The 19870-nt window shown below is 38.9% G+C and overlaps 1 protein-coding gene across 9 annotated transcripts in view; it reads right to left on the bottom strand.

Moving 5' to 3' along the window:
• Positions 1-19870, bottom strand: part of nrxn1a (neurexin 1a) — a 171819-nt gene that overhangs the window by 1292 nt on the left and 150657 nt on the right. For 6 of the 9 annotated variants that reach the window (XM_053640432.1, XM_053640436.1, XM_053640433.1 and 3 more), the window contains 3 exons: positions 15711-15800; positions 14188-14504; positions 1804-1885 (listed from right to left, as the gene is read on the bottom strand). In XM_053640432.1, the coding sequence (XP_053496407.1) occupies positions 1804-1885; positions 14188-14504; positions 15711-15800 (489 nt within the window). The remainder of the gene's footprint in view (positions 1-1803; positions 1886-14187; positions 14505-15710; positions 15801-19870) is intronic. The other 3 variants (XM_053640438.1, XM_053640440.1, XM_053640434.1) reach the window with 2 other exon arrangements.

Here is a 19870-nt window from a genome sequence, read left to right as displayed (position 1 = left end):
CAGTGCATGGAGTAGTATAGTTAATGATAGGCCCTTGCTGATAAGCAAGAAAGCTTTATTAGGAAACGCCGAATGGGGAGATAAAAAGGCTAGACATGAAGAAAATCAATCCTTTTAAGAAACGGATGAGACGGTTTTTCCTCAACTGGCTTTTGAACGGCTTTGTAGCATATACGGTACATAAAAAAAATCTATGATAACATTGATATGTGCATCTTCAAGGCGGTGGCCTTTCGCTTGCATTCACTTTACAGCTTTAATGCAATCTACTCATCATATTGACAGGCCATAAAGTGCACATTGTTATTGGCTGATGCACTAACACACAGTGATTAAATTGGATGTGCCTGACATTTATTAATTTTTTTTTAACTTTGGTGACCGCTGAGCGAGTTTCATTTACTCGCTGTTTATTTCCGAGCAGAGATATAGTGATCCATTTTTACGATTTATGTCATGATTTGCTTTAAGTCACAATGAGAAGGGGGAGTAATTCGGCATCTGCATGGCTGCAGGCAGGACATAAAACCTGTAGTGAAATGACACCTGATACAAACAAGTCCCCTTACTGTCGCTGAGTCAACAGCTGCCTGCAGGTGTGGAAAAATATGATGACAAATGTGTCTAAAGAACAAATCAGGTTTTGGGCCCATGCGTTTGGGCAATAGAGCGATTACATCACAATGCAGGAAAACAGAAACTTAATTCCCTCTAACATTATTATTCAGCTCGAACTTTAATAGCCGCATTCATATTATTCAGTAGACTAGTCTGCATCTTGGGAATTTTCATTATTTCTCTGACATGCTTACAGTGCTGCTGTAAATGGAACAAATGCATGGATCACTTGCAGCTTGTATCGAGCTGCTGAAGAAAACCCATTTCTGTTAACCTTTATTCTTTTAATTCTTATCCAAAGCAGTTGACAGCATTAGCGTGTAGCCAGACTGCTGAGAGATTCGGAAAAGGTGTTCTGCACGTGCTCAGTGGCCTTTTCCGAATCTCTGTTCTTCATAGCAAACATCAACCACCATATTTAAAAACAGAAACACACACCAGATTAAATCACGATAGAACTCAAGTTGATTTTAAAAAGAAATTACGACGTTTAATTAACCGATGGGAAGCAGTGAATGGATGAATTGGAAATGAAAACATGAATATTATCAAACAAAACAGAACTATGGTTTACGCTCTAAAATAATGGGTTCCTCATGGGCTATTTGGACAGTTAATAAATTCCTAAAGATTTTCTACTTGAAACCTATCTGTTGTAGGTTTTACATAAAACCTTGAAAGAATTTCCATTTAAGAGTTTACAAGCTCGTCATTATGTGCATATTTGTATTCCATAATAAAAGTGTTCCATAATAGAAATTGTTCTTGGTAGTTCCTTTGATTATAATAAATAATTAGTTCTTGGATTAGTGATCATAATCACCAGCTAAATTATCAAATCCAACAATCTGTGCTTTGTCTCCACATGAATTGCTTAGGTCAGTTATGTTAAATTATGCGATTGAAATGATTATTACTTTGTAAAAAGAGAGTAACTGCTTTTTCTCTTTTTTCGGGGTCAGGGTGAAGATGTTAAATGGTATACCTTTCTGCCCCACTGCTGATTTTCGCAAGTCAAAACCGTTTAGTGAAATGACAAATTATTTGATTTCATCACAAGAGGGAGTTTAGAACAAACTGACTCACAGACCTATTTAAATGGTTGAGGCTTTAAGGTTATTACAACTGGGCTGCAGCAAAAGAAAGACACATGGACAGCAATAATAAAAAAGAAAGATGACTAACCTAACCCACCTGAGGTTGGGTCACATGGGTCAATGTCTTCATCATCAGTGGGACATTCAGCTGATGCTACTAAAAGATCGTCCTGGAGGAGAGAGAGAGAGAGAGAGAGAGAGAGAGAGAGATGAATGATTAAAAATGTCCATTTCCAACATTAAGCTTTTGTATGTTGGCTGTCTCATCTGAGTCTTGAGCCTGTGTGTATTAGAGACGCAGACAGAGACTTCTGGTGCTGTTTGAAAAGAACCAAGATGAATGTTAGCGATAAATACAGTCCCTGTGTATATCCACAGGCCTCGCTCTCTCTCACTAACACACATTAGCCTCACAGGCAGTAAAACATCGGTTCAATAGTAAGCCTCATTGTGTAAGTACTGTACAACATGCGCTCTTTTTCTTCTGGCAGACACCAGTGTAACCTAGATTTCAATCCCGATTTCATTAAACTTTGAACGATGTGGCTGGACTGTATTCAGTTTTGTACAACCCTAACCTTAAACTTTTCATACAAACTGTTAGGAATGTTCAAGCCTGAGACCATGCTAAGATATCGGTAGATTAAATTGAGATACACTTGTACAAATCCAGAACAGTATTAACTTATAGAAGCATGCACACACACACACACACACACACAGACACACACACAAACGCTAACAGCGTACACTTTGCCATATCTTTTTGTACAAAATGCATACAAAAAAACATTAATCCCATCCCTCCTTGGAAACCAAAAGCAGTTGGAACAAGGCCATAGACACGCAAACGCACATACTAACAAACAACACACAGCAAAATCTTGCCTCTGTTCCGGTAATAGTCCCAAAAGGAAAGAAAGCCATTTCTGCAATCTTTCTGTCGATGGAATCCCACTGCAGATGATCAGCACAGAAATCAACTTAGATGATTGTCCGTGACTGTAAAGCTGATCTGCTCTGTATGGAGAATGTTGGTGCTACATTCTGCTCCGTTCTCCAGCAAGAATCTGACGATGTGAAGTGGTGGCATTCATTCAGCGCCAGCATTCACACCTCTCTGATTAGCCCTGTGTGGATTTGACGCCAGCTGGCGCATGCCTGTCTGTGTGTGAGTCGACCGAAAGGCAGAGATGGATATAACATCGATCTGCCTCTATGTAGTCTCTCTCTCTCTCTCTCTCTCTCTCTCTCTCTCTCTCTCTCTCTCACACACACACATACACACACACTACCCACAGGCATCAGGGCAGTGCCCACTCCAGTCAGGACGTCTCATCAGCATCACAGACTTCCACCCCACACAAACAATGGTGGGAGAGAGAAAGAACACGAGATGGTGGGAGTGGGAGTGCCCCCTGCACAGTTATACCACTGTAGTTGCCATAACCACACGGCAGCTTTTTTTTGCTCACAGCAATATCTCTTCAACTCCCAACTCTCAAACGCTCTGCAAGTAGGTCAGTGCGGGTAAATAATTTAGATCTCTTGTGCTGGGGCACTGGGCAGATAGCAGACGGGAGAGAGAGATAGAGAGAGAGATAGAGAGAGAGAGAGAGAGAGAGAGAGATAGCTCCACTCAGGCAATTTAATGCACCTTTGCTTGCTTTACTGGCAGGACACATTATCACATACACTGATATTAGGCTTGGGTTACTAATGTTAGGAGAATTATGTTACGTCAAATGAAATCTGAGAAATATTACTGCACTGCATTATAATGAATTAACTGTTAATGAGACTGGAGATTTATGTGTGTGTAGTGAGTGTAGTGTGCGTGTGTGTGTGATTTCTCTCAAGGTTTCTTTTCTTCTTCATGTTGTATCAGGGGGTTTTTCTTGCCACTGCCACCTATGGCTTGATCATTAGGGATCCAAAGCTATATCTGGGTTTCTATTAAGCTGATTTGTTTGTTAAAAGCACTATACAAATGCAATGAAATTGTGTGGGAAAACATTCTGGTCATGTAAAGTACATACTACAATATGTTCAAATGGATTAATCCCTATGTAACTTCAGTAATTATGAGATGAAGGTTTAGACATTTGGAAATCCGTGGAAACCTTTAGGGAGAAATATGTTCAAATATTTCTTATGGAGTAGACACTACAGGGTGTCCTAAAAGTACATAGGGGACTGTGTTTGGCAGCACCATGTCGGTTGTGCCTTCGTCAGTGGATGTTCTTGGATGTCCACTTCTCGGTTGGTCCGCAACACTTCCAGTCTTTTTGAATTTGTTAATAAGTTTGGCAGCAGTGTCATGTGTGATGTGCTGGCCATGTTTCCTGTTAAAGTCCATCGCAACTTTGCGACAGCTTCCCGATCCAGCATGAGAATGCTTTCAATACGTCCTTCTTTTGTCAAAGGTGTTTAATATATTATAATATATATATATATATATATATATATATATATATATATATATATATATATATATATATATATATATATATTAATAAGAAACTAAGTATGAAAAATTTTGAGAGACATTTTGCTACAAAAATTGTTCATTTCCCCTATGTATGTAGACTTTTGGGACTCCCTGTAGATAAATATAGGCATGTTTAAAATGTCCAGTACGGTCCTGATATTTCACTCTCTAACTACTTCAATTGTGGAAGTTGCAGCCATATTTTTAAGAAACTGATTAAAAAATAATGTTGATTTTGACTCTATGCACTACCTCAGTAATCAGGATATTAAGCACATATAAACTAATATCTTTTTTGGAAATATATGCAAAAATAACCACACAGAAGTAGTAAACCGCACAGACTTACCAGCTCACAGAAGAACTGTAATGTTTGCTATTTGCAACAACAATTTATATGTGAAGAAATGTGGCTGGAAGTTTATACTGTAATATATGCTGTATTTTAAAGGAAATCTGGATGTTACTTAAAAAAAAAACTTAATTCCACATAAACATTTCGATGTAATTATTCCCAAAATCTGATTTGTTGGAGTTATCTGGAGAATATAAATGCACTCAGTGAACTTATCCACACTCTTATAACACATCTGCATGCCCTAGGTCCTCTCTCTTTCTATTTTATTGATCTCTTTCAGAAGTGAAATGTCTCACTGAGGTGTCAGGACTAAAATCAGACTCCTCAGATGTGGTATTACACAAGCAGTGAGCATGAGGCTCCATAAAAGTCAAATATGACTAAGATTGAGCTCTCAGCCTCCATCTGCTGTGCGTTACCGTCCTCCTCTGCCTACTCAACAGCTGTGCTGAGATGGACATGGGGACATGGGGGAAAAAGGAGGCAGAATATGGGTTAAAGCAAAGAAGAGAAGATAGCTTGCTCGAACTTATAAGGGTACCCTGTCAGAGCATCTCAGTGACGGTTTCTTTTTCTGCGTTTTCGCTGTTTCTCTTGTATTTAATTACTGTGCAGCCATGAAGCACAACGAAAAGCCTGACATGCTGCCAAATGGGTGGGGAAAGCATGTGGGCCAGAGAGTGGTGAGAGTGGTAGAGAAAGGGAAAAGCAAAAGCTCAGCTCACCTACAGACATACTGAGAACCAGCTGTGCTCTAATTAGAAAGCACTACCCCTGTTCACGCTCTCCATTTACCCCCCCAACTTCCAGATAGAGCCACGGTTCAAAAGAAAGCCAAGTGAAAAGAGCTGACACCGGCTTAACAACCTCTCCATCGTCTCCTGAGCCCTAACCACTATCCCAGTACCTCCAGGGCCTAATTTTAACAGCTGCCATCAAACAGGATAGTCAAAAAGAACATTACTGCAAACCAGCCCCTTCCATGTGCCACTAATAGACATCACGCCCTTGTCTCTCTTTTATAGCTCGTTTCAGCTCTATAATAATACTCTACTCTAAAAACCCAATCTATATTTCACAGCCTGCTGTTGGAGTGTTGGAATACAGTATGAGATCTTCTGTATCTCATATTCCTAGCTCATCCTTGACGAACTCTCTTTCTCTCCTTGGTAGATGGTGCGAGCATTCACTTCTATTCTCTATTCGTGCTACCTTCAACATGCACGACCGTCTGTTTCTGTTGCCATGGAGATGCAGACCGTTACAAATGGCAGAATATAAAAAAAAAATAATAAAAAACTAAAAAAAAAAAATATATAAAAAAAACTCTGTGGCTTAGCTGGGACCCACAAAGCAAAGCCAAGCCATGCATTGATTTCTTTCTCTGCTTGTTGGGTGAGAGCGGGAGAAAGTCTGAGAGCAAGAGAGTAATAACATCAAAGTGCTTTGGCTTTGCTTAGCCTTTGCTAATGAGATGTGAATATTCATGCAGCAGTCCTGGTGCTAAATAGAGCTTGGTTCTGGTTTCAGCTCTCACCTGCAAGAGCGGTATGTTTTAATAAAATTTAAAGCTCACACACATGGAATAAGAACTGTGTTCAGAGGCTTCGTCTCTTCACACAGCCGGTTCCTCTTATAGAAACCGCGATAGGGAAAAGGTTTCACAAGATTGGGACATAGATCGGCAATGGCAATTATTAAAACCAAAGTAATGAAGGAAGAAGTGCTGATGTCTGTGCTTGTTTTGCACTTCTTCTCCTCCTTTAGGATTTAGAAATAGAGTAATGTCGTAAAAGACTGGATTTTCACAGGGTGAAAATCAACATGGCTGCCTGAGAATGAGAACGTCTGCGCATGATCACAGCTGGCTGTTCACAAGAAAAAAACGACAATAACAACTGTGATCTATCTTACACTCCTATACTCTCACACTGACATCAATCAATAAAATGTTGTCTGAACGTAAGGAAATGAACGACTCCCTTTACTTTTGACTCCCATTACAAATTTAATGTTCATGAACAGAATATCTTTACCTCTTTATAACCGTGCTAGTGAAATGTTTAGACTGATCAGGGATCAGGGAGTTGCAGTGAAGTTTGTGTGGAAGAAAAACATCAACCACATGGCTGTAGAAACTCCAGAACCCCAGAGCTCAAGCTGGCTCTGTCCCCAAATCCAGCCCTGGCAAAAAGAAGTGAGCTACAGCTGGAGGGATGCTGGACTTTATGAGCACAGTTTTTCACTGCAATCTTATGGGATATCTTCTGTTGCCATGGGCAACGGTACATACTTTCGATGATCTTATGGTGTACAAACAGTCTTTTACTTTACAGTATATAATATAAGTCTCTGAACAGCTGTCTGGAGAAGAATGGGAACAGGAAAGCTGTATAGAAAGGAAGGAGTGGTGGATGAACTAGACATGGTGTCAAAGCTGGGTAAAGAATGGAAGTGGATAACAGTGTACAAAAAGCAACTGTCGGCTTCAGAAGAGAAACCAGTGCTGATGCATTTGGAATAAAGAAACGGCATCAACGACTGTTTCTTTTCAAAGCACTACAACTTTTCCTCATGCCTTCTCTCCTCCTCATCTTTCTCCTAGCACAGTGCAGACAAAGGGTGCATGCCTCTTCCCACTGCATGAACATGAAAAAATAAAGCCTCTGCATGCGAAGATGACTAGATGCGTGAGTGACCGTGAGAAAGAGAAACTACCTGGGATGAGGAACAATGCCATCTCGCATCCATAGCAGCCTGGCTACTCTGCCTGCTTCCTTTACACAGCTGATGCCTTTGTTTTTTTTTTTTCCTCTCTCTTTTAAGTAAGAGTGTGTCCTGGCTTTTTCTCTTTCCCTTTTTCTCGCTTCCTGTTGTCTCTGCTCCTAAAGCAACACGCGTAAATTCAGTCCGCTCTGTGAGATCAATAGTGATGCCAGGAGAAGTCCTACTCTGGTAAGGAGATGAGGAAGATAAATTGTCTGCGCATCAGGAGAGCCTATCAGTGCCTTCTACAGAGTATGAGAGAGAGAGAGGGAGTGAAAGTGAGAGAGAAAAGGCAAGTGGAGCAGCAGTGGAAGAGAGAAAACGAGAAAGAGAGTGATATACACACGGAGAGAGGGGGGTGAGAGAGCAAGAGAGATGGAAAAAGATGGTAAGAGTGTGAGCGGTCTGTCTGGATCACCTGACTAACTTTGGCCAATCAGGAACCCTGCTGAGCCAGAGGTTACTAAGGGTTGGTTACTAAGAATGTTTTTCATGCTTTTTTTCCTTTCTTTAAAAAACAAAACAAAAACAAAACTGTTTATATGAGTATTGGTTCCCAAGTTGTTAAATATCACAGGGACACAACCTACAATTTAGTATTAAACATTACATACCCTTAAAATAGGCTTCCACAGCAAGGTTTTGCAATGTGTGTTACACAACACACACATGATATAGACGATCAACATGACCGAGAGACAATGCTCACTGCAGTACAAGCTACCTCACACTCTCTCTTCTTACTGCTTTATCTAAAAGAGGGTCTCTCCATCTGGGACTATCATTATCCTGAGCAATATTAAGCACCATAAAACAGAATATGCAGGTTTAATCTCAGATTTTGCAGTGTATACAGGGAATGTTAATACTCTGACACACATAGACACAGTAGAAGCGCTTTCCTTGTACTTATGTGCATGTGTATTTTTACACCACCGTCTGTCTCATGGGAGTCAATTTGTCACACGGTGACGGAGTGCGGCCGTAAATTATAAATGTGATTTCATGAATTCATAAAAAGGAATAAAACTATTGCCATAGCGCCATGTCGACGGGTGTAGCGGTGGGATTGGGGGTATATTTCAGGAGATGAAAAACGGCAATGAAAATTGCATTTTTACATTATATTTTTGGCAGACTTACAATACACAATTTAAATATATCAATCAAGGTACCAAGATGTACGTTAACTATATGATGAAAGAGTGGTTAAAGATTTTGTCAGGAATCAACTATGTAGAAAGAAGAGGAGGTAGAGAGAGCGAGAGAGAGAGAGAGAGAGAGAGAGAGTGAGAGAGAGACTCTCATTTCATTAACCAACTTACTGCCAGCTCAAACGCTGCTATTGACCGGCTGATTGAAGTGCAAATGAAGCCCTGGGACAATAGTGCATTGTAGGTAAGTGGAGGAAAAAAAAATAAATCAGTACCCATTATATACGCAAGACCTGAGTGGTGTAGGCCATTTAGCCTGGATGGTTAAAGGATTTATACAAAGGGTTGAGTTTTTCCCTGTTCTTTTCTCATGATGCAATGGCATGAAACTGTTTAGAGCCTTCACGAGAAGGTGGGTGACAGACTTGTGACACTAAACTGCTGATAAATTTGGATCCCACTGAGTCACACAGAGCTTCTTGTCAGCTCCAAAAGATTTACTGAAAAAAGATCAAAAAAGATTTTTGTAATCACAATCATAATCAGTGGTAACTGTTTTCCATATCGTATCACACACTCTTAGAAATCAAGTATTCCTATAGGGTTCTTTGGATTCTACATGGAACCTTCTCTTATAGAAACACCTTTAAGAATGAATACATTATAATCACACTGATAGGAGAATACTGTACTTTATGTGCACTCAGGCAGCCGCTCTGTGCTCACATCTCAGATCTGTGGATCTTTGAGGAGACATATCCTGGTCTGTTTAATGACGTGTATTATGCCTCCTGCATTATTTAAAGCTTAGCAAGTTGCACACTATCCTATTATAATAAACACATTTCTTCAGCCAGTTAAGTCCTGCTGAGCTAAAATGCACATCCACAGATAGAGAAATTTGTTGGTAGATAATGTGCCACAGACATAAAAAAGCTCCATCTGAGAACTGCATGGCGAGAGAAAGAGATAAGGTGATATAAAAGGCATCTATACAGTGATAACAAAAAGAAAAGAAATGAAAAGGAACTGTGATCAAACCGAGCTGCACATCCGGAGCTCAGTCGTCCTGAACTCAACTCACAGAAAAGAGTCAGCTTCTGACAGAAATATTAAACATATCATCTACCATGCATGTGCAAATACTAAAGATGTGCAATGTGTGTGTGTAACTGCTTTCTTACTTTGAGAACTTTCATTTCTTTGTGGCTTTTTTACATTCATTCATTTATGGCATTTGGCAGACGCCCTTATCCAGAGTGACTTAGATTTATCTCATCTATTTATTTATTTATTTATTCTCATCTAAACTGAGCAACTGAGGTTTAAGGGCCTTGCTCAAGACAGTAGTAGTCCTAACAGTAGTCCTAACAGTAGTAGCTTGGCAGTGCTGGGGCTTGAACTCCTGACCTTCTGATCAGTAACCCAGAGCCTTTAACCACTGGGCCACCACTGCCCCACAGAAAGACTGCATACCACTACACCAGTGGTGCATTTTTTAACATAAAGCTTAATATAGCACACGGTTTTCAGGTCTCATAAAAAACCCCAAATACCTTCCTGAATAAAGGCTCTGCAGTGAGAAAAACTAATTATGACTAATTTATCCAGCACTAATCCACTTTGAAATGAAAACGAAGTCTGCAGACAGAAAAGAGAAAATTATATAGGTAATGTTTCACATGAGAGTTTTCTTAAATAACATTGTTTCCACCACAGCACTGCTGAATTCTCAAATCTGTCCAGAAGGCTTTGATGAATTAATGTTCTATAACAGCAGCTCTGACAGCAGTGCTCGCTGTAATTCAAATAATAGGTTTATATTAATGCACTTCTTTTTGATACATTATTGTTTCTATAGCAACAGCTCATTCACATGGATGATTCACAGGACTAATAATAAACAGATTAAAAACGTGTAATTTAGCAAAGTAAACACATGTGTAACTGTTGATACGGTGAAGCTTTCTATATGAAGACATTTATTTAACATTTGTGGAAGAAGACTCCAGTGTCAGTGTGTTGTAAAGGTTTTCAGGTTTCTCCCTAAGTTGACAGTTTTGTTTTCTTATTCAAGGAACTTAGAGTATAAAGAGAGGAAACGAAGTTTTATAGCTGTTATAGCATAAGTGATAACAGGAATTACCCTGCAATGGGTTGGCACCCCGTCCCGGGTGTCTCCCTCCTTGTGCCCCGAGTTCCCGCAGATAGGCTCCAGGCTCGACCCACGATATAAATATGATGTATGCATGTATGTTTTAATTATTACCTCAGTTTTGTGTCTTACAAGCACTTTGGCTGCAGTATTAATATATTATACTGTAAATATTGAAAATTCTCTGATTGCATTGTGTTATGAAGTATTATGCCCACTATCTGATTATTTTACATAATGAAACCCAGAAAACCTTTTGTCCATTAGTCATTATTTCAAATGCTATCTAAGTAAGCTTAAATACCACAGGGATTTATTAGTTTGAAATAATAAAAAAAAACCACGAAACCATAACATGAGCAAGTATAGCAATAGAAAGCTATGCTGGAACGATTGTATATGTGTTAGAGAGACGTTCCAGATTTGTTAATGTCTGACCTCCAAGCAGCACTGTAGGGGAGATGATAAAATGCGTACAGTAATTTTGTTCAATGTTGCACAATGTTGCAAGAGACCAATGCATCATGGTGTAAATACAATTTAGATTTTTTTTTTCTTTACAAAATTATGTACTAAGTCATAATTAAGACAAATGTGTTTACTCATAGAGGTCAATATGCAAATGTGATTTTGTTTATGATTGATTATCAGTGTGGTACAAGAAATAATAATCCACATAGGCATTTAATACTTGCCATTTCTACCCCTAGTAATATAAATCTCTACACACTTTCCAAGGAGTAAAAACTCCAGCTCTCCATTTCTCTTGATTCTCTGATTGAAATATTCTGTCTGATGAGAATCTCTCTACATTGACATGCACTGACAGAGGACAGTGGAGACAGGACAAGATATTAGTAGTGATTACTAAGGGCTCTTGTACGTAAATGGAAACTATACACATCTGTAATCAGCGTCTGTCTGAGAACACACAGCTCATATGCCAACTCAGCTCTCTATAGCCCTCGTCACTGATTAAACATTTAAGGACAATTACTGTGTTAGATATTTCCTAAATGGAGAGAGAGAGAGAGAGAGAGAGAGAGAGAGAAAGAGAGAGTGAGGGAAAAAAAAAGAAAACAGAGTGAGAATGGAGAATGTAGACACTGTAGCGTAAAGAGAAGTGGAGTTGTACATTTCCATGGCAACCACATCACATTCTCCTGTGTGGATGGCGGTGTGCCCACCATTTTGTATCAGGATCTGCTTAGATCAGGCTGCGATAAGCTGGCATTACGTCTTAGCCGTGACAGGTCAAACAATATCCGCCATTGTATAACCAACAATTTCACACAACGTGCCTGGGGTGCCTTTGAGCCAAGAGGTAATTTAATACATAAGCCCTGGAATTAGTTTTAACCACAGCAAATTATGATTTCATTGTCATGGAGGCTGAATCACAGTACGTGGCATCACGCATGAGGAGACAAGCCCATCAGCTTGGCCTGGCCTCAGCAGGGCTGTCAATCAGCCTACTCAGCCCTCTAGCACTGATATGTAATTACAGAACGACAATTAGGGTTCACTGTCAACGCCTGAGTGATGCCTCCTTCAACACCCACTGCACCAGAAAGAGAGAGGGGGAGGTGGGGGGGGGTGAGAGAGAGAGACAGTGAGAGAGAGAAAGAACGAGAGAGAGAGAGAGAGAGAGAGAGAGAGAGAGGGGCAGTGCAATGAGGAGAAATATACAGACAAATATAGAGGGCAGATCTCAATGACCAATAAAAGAGAAAAGCTGTTCACACCTCTGAACGATTGCTCCCCCCATTTCTCTTTATGTGACTTTACCTTATATAGTCACTGTCCAATATCCACTCTTCCCACAGCTATTCCATTCAATCCAATAGAGTCCCTCAGCATGGGAGGGCACTGGTCTCAGATAAAGCTGGAGCTGTCCATCTACCCAGCCATCACTCATGTAAATAATATATATATAGTTAAATCTAGAATTATTGGTACCTTTCAAGAGAATGGGCAAATATTCTGGAATAAAATAAACATCACATTAATTTTCCATTCAAACAACTGAGCAAACTACTTACTTTCTTCTACACAACAAAATCATCTGTGTAACAAATTAACAGTACTTTATTATTCTCATAAACATACAGTATGTGCCACATGGCATCCCAAAGAATAAGAAGTCTACAGGAACTCTGCTGTTGCTCTTAATATGCCCAAATATGTGGTTATATCAGGGGCGCACGGTGGCTTAGTGGTCAGCAAGTTTGCCTCACACCTCCAGGGTTGGAGTCTACAGGAACTCTGCTGTTGTTGTATGTATTGCTGTATGTTGTCCTGTGTATGCAGAGTTTACATGTTTTCCCTGTGCTGTGGGGGTTTCCTCTGGGTACTTCAGTTTCCTCCCCAGTCCAAAGACATGCATGCATGACAAAGTGTCACTAGGATATGACTGGGTGTGTGAATGTGTATGTGACTGTATCTTGTGATGGATTGGCATCCTGTCCAGGGTGTACCACGTCATGTGCCATGTGCCCCATGCTCCATGGGATAGACTCCAGGTTCCCCATGACCCAGTAGGATAAGCGGTATAGAAAATGGATGGATGGATGGATGGATGGATGGATGTTGTTACATTCATTTATTATCAATTATACAGGCTGTCCCAAAAGTCTCCATACATAGGGGAAATGAACACTTTTTAGCAGAATGTCTTCTTCTTCATACCTAGTTTATATACATACATACATACATACATAAATACATACATATATATATTTCTGAAAGCCTTTTGACAAAAGAAGAACGTATTGAAATCATTCTCATGGATGGATCGGGAAGCTGTCGCAAGGTTGTGATGGGCTTTAACAGGAAACATGGCAAGCACATCACACTCAACACTGCTGCCAAACTTATTAACAAATTCAACAATAGTATAAGCTTTGTGGACCGACCGAGAATTGGATGTCCATAAACATCCACTGATGAAGGCACAACCGAAGTGGTGCTGGGATATATAGTCCCCTAAGTATGGAGACTTTTGGGATACCCTGTATAACATGTTAGTAGATTACAGATGTTTTTTTTGATTTATTGATTCATTTATCTTCAGTAACAACTTTATGCTGGTCAGGGTCACTGTGAATCCCGAGCCTATCCTGGTAACACAGGGCAAGAGAATCCATCCATAGTAGGTCACCATATACAGTACATACACACACCGTATACAATACATATTCAAATCTAGGGGAAATTCAGCATACCCAATCCACATACCTGCATGTTTTTGGCTACTGGGAGGAAACTTAAAAAACCTGGAGGAAATCCATGTGATCACGTGAAGGAACATGTGAAACTGCACAAAGACAGTAACCCAAACCCAAGATCAGGCTCAAACTGAAGACTCTGGAACTGTGAGGTGGCATCGCTACTCACTGTGCCATCATGCCACCCTGTTTTTTTTTTTTTTTTAAAAGCTATTCATAATATACTGTATAAATATACGATTGCTCATTTTCATGAATACTTGCCAATACTTCTGATCACCAGCCATGAGTATAGCTATGAGACACAGAATGCTGACTGACCTGTGGTGTCGTGGTCTGCTTGCCCTGTCGGTTGGACGCAGTGGTAGTGGTGATGTCGGTCAGTGAGGGCGAAGCTTCAGAGCGGTTGCCCGAGGCAGAGGCACTAGACTGGGGCGTGATGGACGAGGAGGGCAAGTCACCAACCAGACGGGCGCTGCCCTCCACGCGCACATTAGGTTCGCCCTCGGCAGCCATGTTGAGCACTTTGAGGCCGTTGTAGTAGAGGCCAGACAACTGGCCCTGAAATGGCCGACTGCCCCGTTCGCCACCACCGATCTTTATGGTAGTCTGGCTGTTGAAGATGGTGAGCTGCCGACCTGCCAATGGACAACGTTACACAAATACAGGAGTGTTCAACAGCTCGCTCACGCTATGAGTCCATACAAAAATACACATACACACACTATGTCACGCTCTCACACACATGCACACTGAGGAGTGATGGAAGCTGACAATGAAACACACGACAAAAGTGTCCTTATTCTTCCTGAGGAAGTATGGACGCAATAAATTACTCTAATGCTAACAGCAACACCAGTAATTTATCGACTCTGATTTAATGGGCTGCTGTAGACAATGCAAACAAATGGAGACGATGAAGAAATTGGCTCCCGAGTAATCAATGGAGCTTTGCTAAAAGGACAATCAAATGCTGTTTGGGTGGTAAAATATTCACCCTCTGTTTGTGAAAGTAACAGGCAGAAGCAAGAAAATACAGATGGAAATGATTTGTTTTCACAGTTCGTGAGCAAAACTTCGCTGTTGATGAGATTGCCTTTCAGCAAGGGCAGTGGCAATTTAAATTAATTAGACTGAAATAAGGCGCATGTGGGATGGTTTTAAAACTACATGACACATAAACCATTCATCATGATAATAACTTCATTAAAAAGAAAAACAAAGAAACAAGCAAAGTTCAAAATCAATCACTCTGAACATTTCAATTGATTACATACATTACAGCATGCACTCAGGAGTCTTTTCCTTTCTTATGGGTTTAATTTGCTTGTTAAAGGGACTTCATATCTGATGCCAATAATCATTGAAGCTATTTAAGATGCATTTGCTTTGATTTTTAAACTCTGCACTTTAGCAGTTTCCAAAAGCAATACGTTTAGCATAAAATAAATGTACATAAATGAATTAAACATCATTGTCATGACTATGAATTGAAAATGTAAAAAAAGTACTTTAACTGCTGATTTATATTTTTACATTTGTAAACATTATTTAAGTATTTTAATGATATATATAGATATAATTTTAATGATTGAACTAACTTTATTATCAGTATATTACCAGTCCCTTTAACCTGTAATTGCCAGGTAAAACTGATTACATATGCAGTATATAAACACACATTATTCTACTGTACAATGCAAATATTACAGACTACATTGGTTTAAAGTTTTAAAATTTGTTATACAGGGGATTTATGTTTTAGATGGTTTATTATTTGTGCAGTATATCACTTGCTTATGATGAAATTATCTTTTATTTAAAGTTTTAATCAATGTTTTTACCTTTGTCGAGTAGCCATTCGTCAACTACTCGACCGAGCCGATATGGGATTCGCTGTCTAGCAATCGCCAGGCGTTCGTTATCATTGTTGCCTTTAAAGTTTAAAGAGACATTTCATTGTTAAAATCTGAAAGGTGAAAGATTAAAACCGTGAACAAACTGCCTCAACTAATCTAATTTTTTGGTTTGAAAATTTGGTACATCAAGATTACATACATAACACTGATAAAGCTTTTCAATCAGTCAATTAACTTTTATTATTTAAGCCAACAAATTATCCCTATATTATGATAAATACTGCAATATACGTTAAATATTCACCTACTCTCTTAAGGTTATGAGAAAACAAGCAAAAGCAAATATTTAAATACAATGTCACTCATTTACAAAATACATTTACAAAATGATAATCCTTTTAAATCTTTTTTTTTCTTTTTTCTTTTCTTTTCTTTTTTTTAAAGCAGATTTTTCATCTAGTTATACACTGCTCATTTTAACCTAGACATTGTAATTGCAGTACATTCAAACTTTTGGAAAGCCAATTAGTTTTTAGTAACACAACTGCTATCTAAAATAAAATATTTTCATTCATTTACATTACACTAAAATCTCACTCTAATTAAAATCAACACATTTAGACAGCAAAAAAGACAGCAGTAAAATATCAGCAAAAACACTCCAGAATATAAGCAGCAGGGAAATAATCACAGTTAAAACAATGAAAATGTTATCAGTCAGTTTTCAGCAGAACATATTTGTGAAGAATTGGCGTTGACAAAAGCTTTGTCCTCAGAGATTCATAACAGGAATACATCTCTTTTTTTCTCATCCCAAATCCTGTAACAATAACAGACAAAGCTGTGTTGTCACCTGGGAATGAGCTGCTCACATGTGGGTATCTGTATGCCACACCAGGTTGCAAGATTGACAGGTTTTGCTTTTATACACATAACAATGTGTCAGCTACTTATTGCTCTCTGGAATTCAGCTCAGTCGAAAACATTTACTCCACTTCCATTACAGCCTGCATGTAATTGCTACTCCTATATTCCGTCTCGTAAAAGGGAACCTGTCGAGTGGTGATTCCTAGAAAAGTATAATTACAATGTACAATTTTTACCCTTGAGTCATTAACTTGTTATTTGCCAATCAACTGAAAGCCTTTCTGTGTGTTTCTCCTACTTCATTAACGTATAATTACACAATATGGAAAACAGTTCCGATTCGACTCAATATCCAGAAAGACGAGTGATGGAGGTGTACAGGTGTCGGGAAGATAAAATGCATCCTGCTCTCCCAATTTCCTGCACACTTTTGGTTTGAAATCTCCCTCATGGTTCTGAATAGGAATCGTGGTAGTGCTCAGTATATTGTGGCCAGGCAATAGCTGAGCCTTACAATGTCCTCTTTATCATTTCATGCAACGTTCAGAATTCTACGTGCGGCTCAAAAAGCACGACTTGCTTCTCAGACACGGCAGAATATTGTGACTACGGCATGAGATGGCATCTGTGATGGGATTTAATTCTGGAGGCAAGTGAGATATAAAAGAAGGTTCTGGTAAACACATGCTCCTGTATTAGGAGTATTTACGCTTTTCTTCCTCTCGGTTACTGAATGAGTGCATATGTGCGTTTTTATCTTGTAGTAATCACCAGATTAATAGCTTAATAATAGAAAAGCAAAAGATAAAGTAAAAATAGAAAACATAAAAAGATACTGGGATCAAAGAGTATTAAGGGAAATGTTGGATTATTGATTGAGAGTTCTACATGTCAGCAGCAACCAAAAACATATTTCAAACAATGTTCATTGCAGTAATCTTAATAATTATGTAATAAGCGGTTTAAATTTAAAAAAAAAAGAAAAAAAGAAAAAAAGCCACTGTGGCACTGTAGTATGAGATATGTAGCCATCAGTCTAGTTGAGTATGGCATGAATGCGGAGTAGGTAGCAGGGGTATAAAATCCAGGTATTATCCATATGCTATGGATGTGTGGCCTATGAGAATATTCAGTAACATTTTATTTAAGAGTACGGTTCATATGGCTACAATACACTTACATAAGCCTTTTGGGATAACATTTATAAGAGCATGTGTTGTCAGTTTGAAGTCATGTTATGTCAGGTAACAAATACTGTGTTGTGACACTTACTAGGCTTACATTAGAATAATATTATGTGTACTTCTGGTATTATTAAAGAACTTTTTTTTTGTGTCACATATTTTGGTAAACATCAAAACCAAACAAGGAACATAGACATAATTCTGTTATTAAATTGTCACTGAATATTGCTTAAGGGACATAAAAAATATACAAACCCACCCACGTCATTACAGAGTCAAGCCATTGCCATAGTTTGCCATCGTATTCTACATAACTGTGTTACATCATCTACAAATCAGTCATGACATTCTAAATAGGTTAAACCCGAAAGTGCCTTAACACGACCTAATATCAACAAAAATCTGTATGACTCAGGGGTTATGTCACCTTGACATCAAAATCTTTTGAGATCAGCCTTTCTAAATGATTATGTTGATTTACAGTATATCAGTAGAAAGAATCTACATTGGAGTAATGGAAAAGGCATAAAATGGCAGAGTAGTCTAGTGACCAAGCAAGTAGAGCTCAGCTTACAGAGGAGCATGTTACATAACTCTGAACAAAGCAGGAAGCCTTGGTCCCAAAGAAAGGGAATGTGTGGCCAGCTGCAGGGGATGATAGTGAATACCTGACCACTGGCCCCTGACCATATCCCAGGATTAAAGGGGTGAAACATCAGTGAGGGCTGGCTCCTGGCTGATGACCCTGTAGCTGGCCTTAAGGCCCTGGCAGAGCCACAACAAGCAGAAGCATGTTTTACATCTACAGTACTGTGCAAAAGTCTTAGGCACATGCAAAGAAATGCTGAAGAGTAATGATGCCTTCAGAAATAATGAAATTAAATGTTTCCGAATTAAAAAAAAAATACTATAAAGACCAATGAAGCTAAGTCTATGTTTGGTGTGATGACTCTTTTCTTAAAAAAAAAAAAAAGGTTTTATAAGGAAATTAGTTGGTAAGTTTTATAAGGAAATTAGCTGGTAAGTTTTACTGAGCATCTTGCAGACTTCTTTGACTTCTGGAGAATTCTGACTGTATTTTTTGCAGCAAAGCCCAGCAGCCTTCATTATGTATTTTTATTTTTTGGTCTGAAAAGTGGTCTGTTTTCTGCTGGAGCTGTAAGTATCAATGCTATTTTCTTTACTGACATACAAACAAACTTTGTGCTGTAAAACCAATGCTTAGAAATATAAAATGTACTGACTCGAGAAAGTCAGAAAATAAAAATCTATAACAAAGTTTGTACTAAAAAACCCCCACTGTGCCTAAGACTATTGCACAGTACTGTACCTGTGCAGACAAGCGTCATGAAAGGCTTATGCAGGTATCATGTAGTCCTATGAACACTGCCCTTAAGTATAGTGTTAGTGAATAGTCTCAAAAAGACACCTTGTATAACTAATACATCAACCTGCATGTTTGTTTGATTCATTATTGAATGATTGAAGGTATGTAAAGAGTAAATAAAGCATCTGCATACTGTAAACCACCTCATATACACTGCTATCCACAGTGGACTAACCTAATCATTTCTCTCTCTTGCCTTAAATTCATGATAAGTGTGCAGCATGTCAGAATAAATGAGAGAACACGAATGCTGTTTTAGAAAAAAAAAAAAAGAAAAAGAAAAGAAGTCCTAATAGCTGATTGAGGCGAAACACATTGTCATTATCATTCTTGTAGTTAATTCAAATTCGGGTTGGTTTATCAGCCCTTTCCTGCAAAGCAGCGTCAATCAAGCTCTGATTAAATGGAATCATCATGGGCTTTTTTTGGGTTAGAGAAAAGTTTTGCTCCTGCCGTCTCCGACACCGTGTTAATTAGCATACAGACACTGATTCGTGGGGCTCATTTCTCGTTCTCTAAATTCGCCAAAATATCAGATCTGAACAGATCCACATGAACACGATCTCTGATTGTCTTCTTGACTGACTGACAGCTGTTTGGGGAATTTGTTTAGATTATGTAGATTTAACAATAAAGGTTAATAACAGAAATAAATCCTCCCTCCCTCTTTCAGCTGTTCCTCCTTCTTTCCTCCCCTCCTTGTTCAT

This window comes from Ictalurus furcatus, chromosome 13, assembly GCF_023375685.1.
Source record: "Ictalurus furcatus strain D&B chromosome 13, Billie_1.0, whole genome shotgun sequence".
In the NCBI taxonomy this organism is placed as follows: Eukaryota; Metazoa; Chordata; class Actinopteri; order Siluriformes; family Ictaluridae; genus Ictalurus; species Ictalurus furcatus.
Note: the sequence above shows the minus strand (reverse complement) of the source record. Positions and strands in the feature narration are given on the sequence as shown.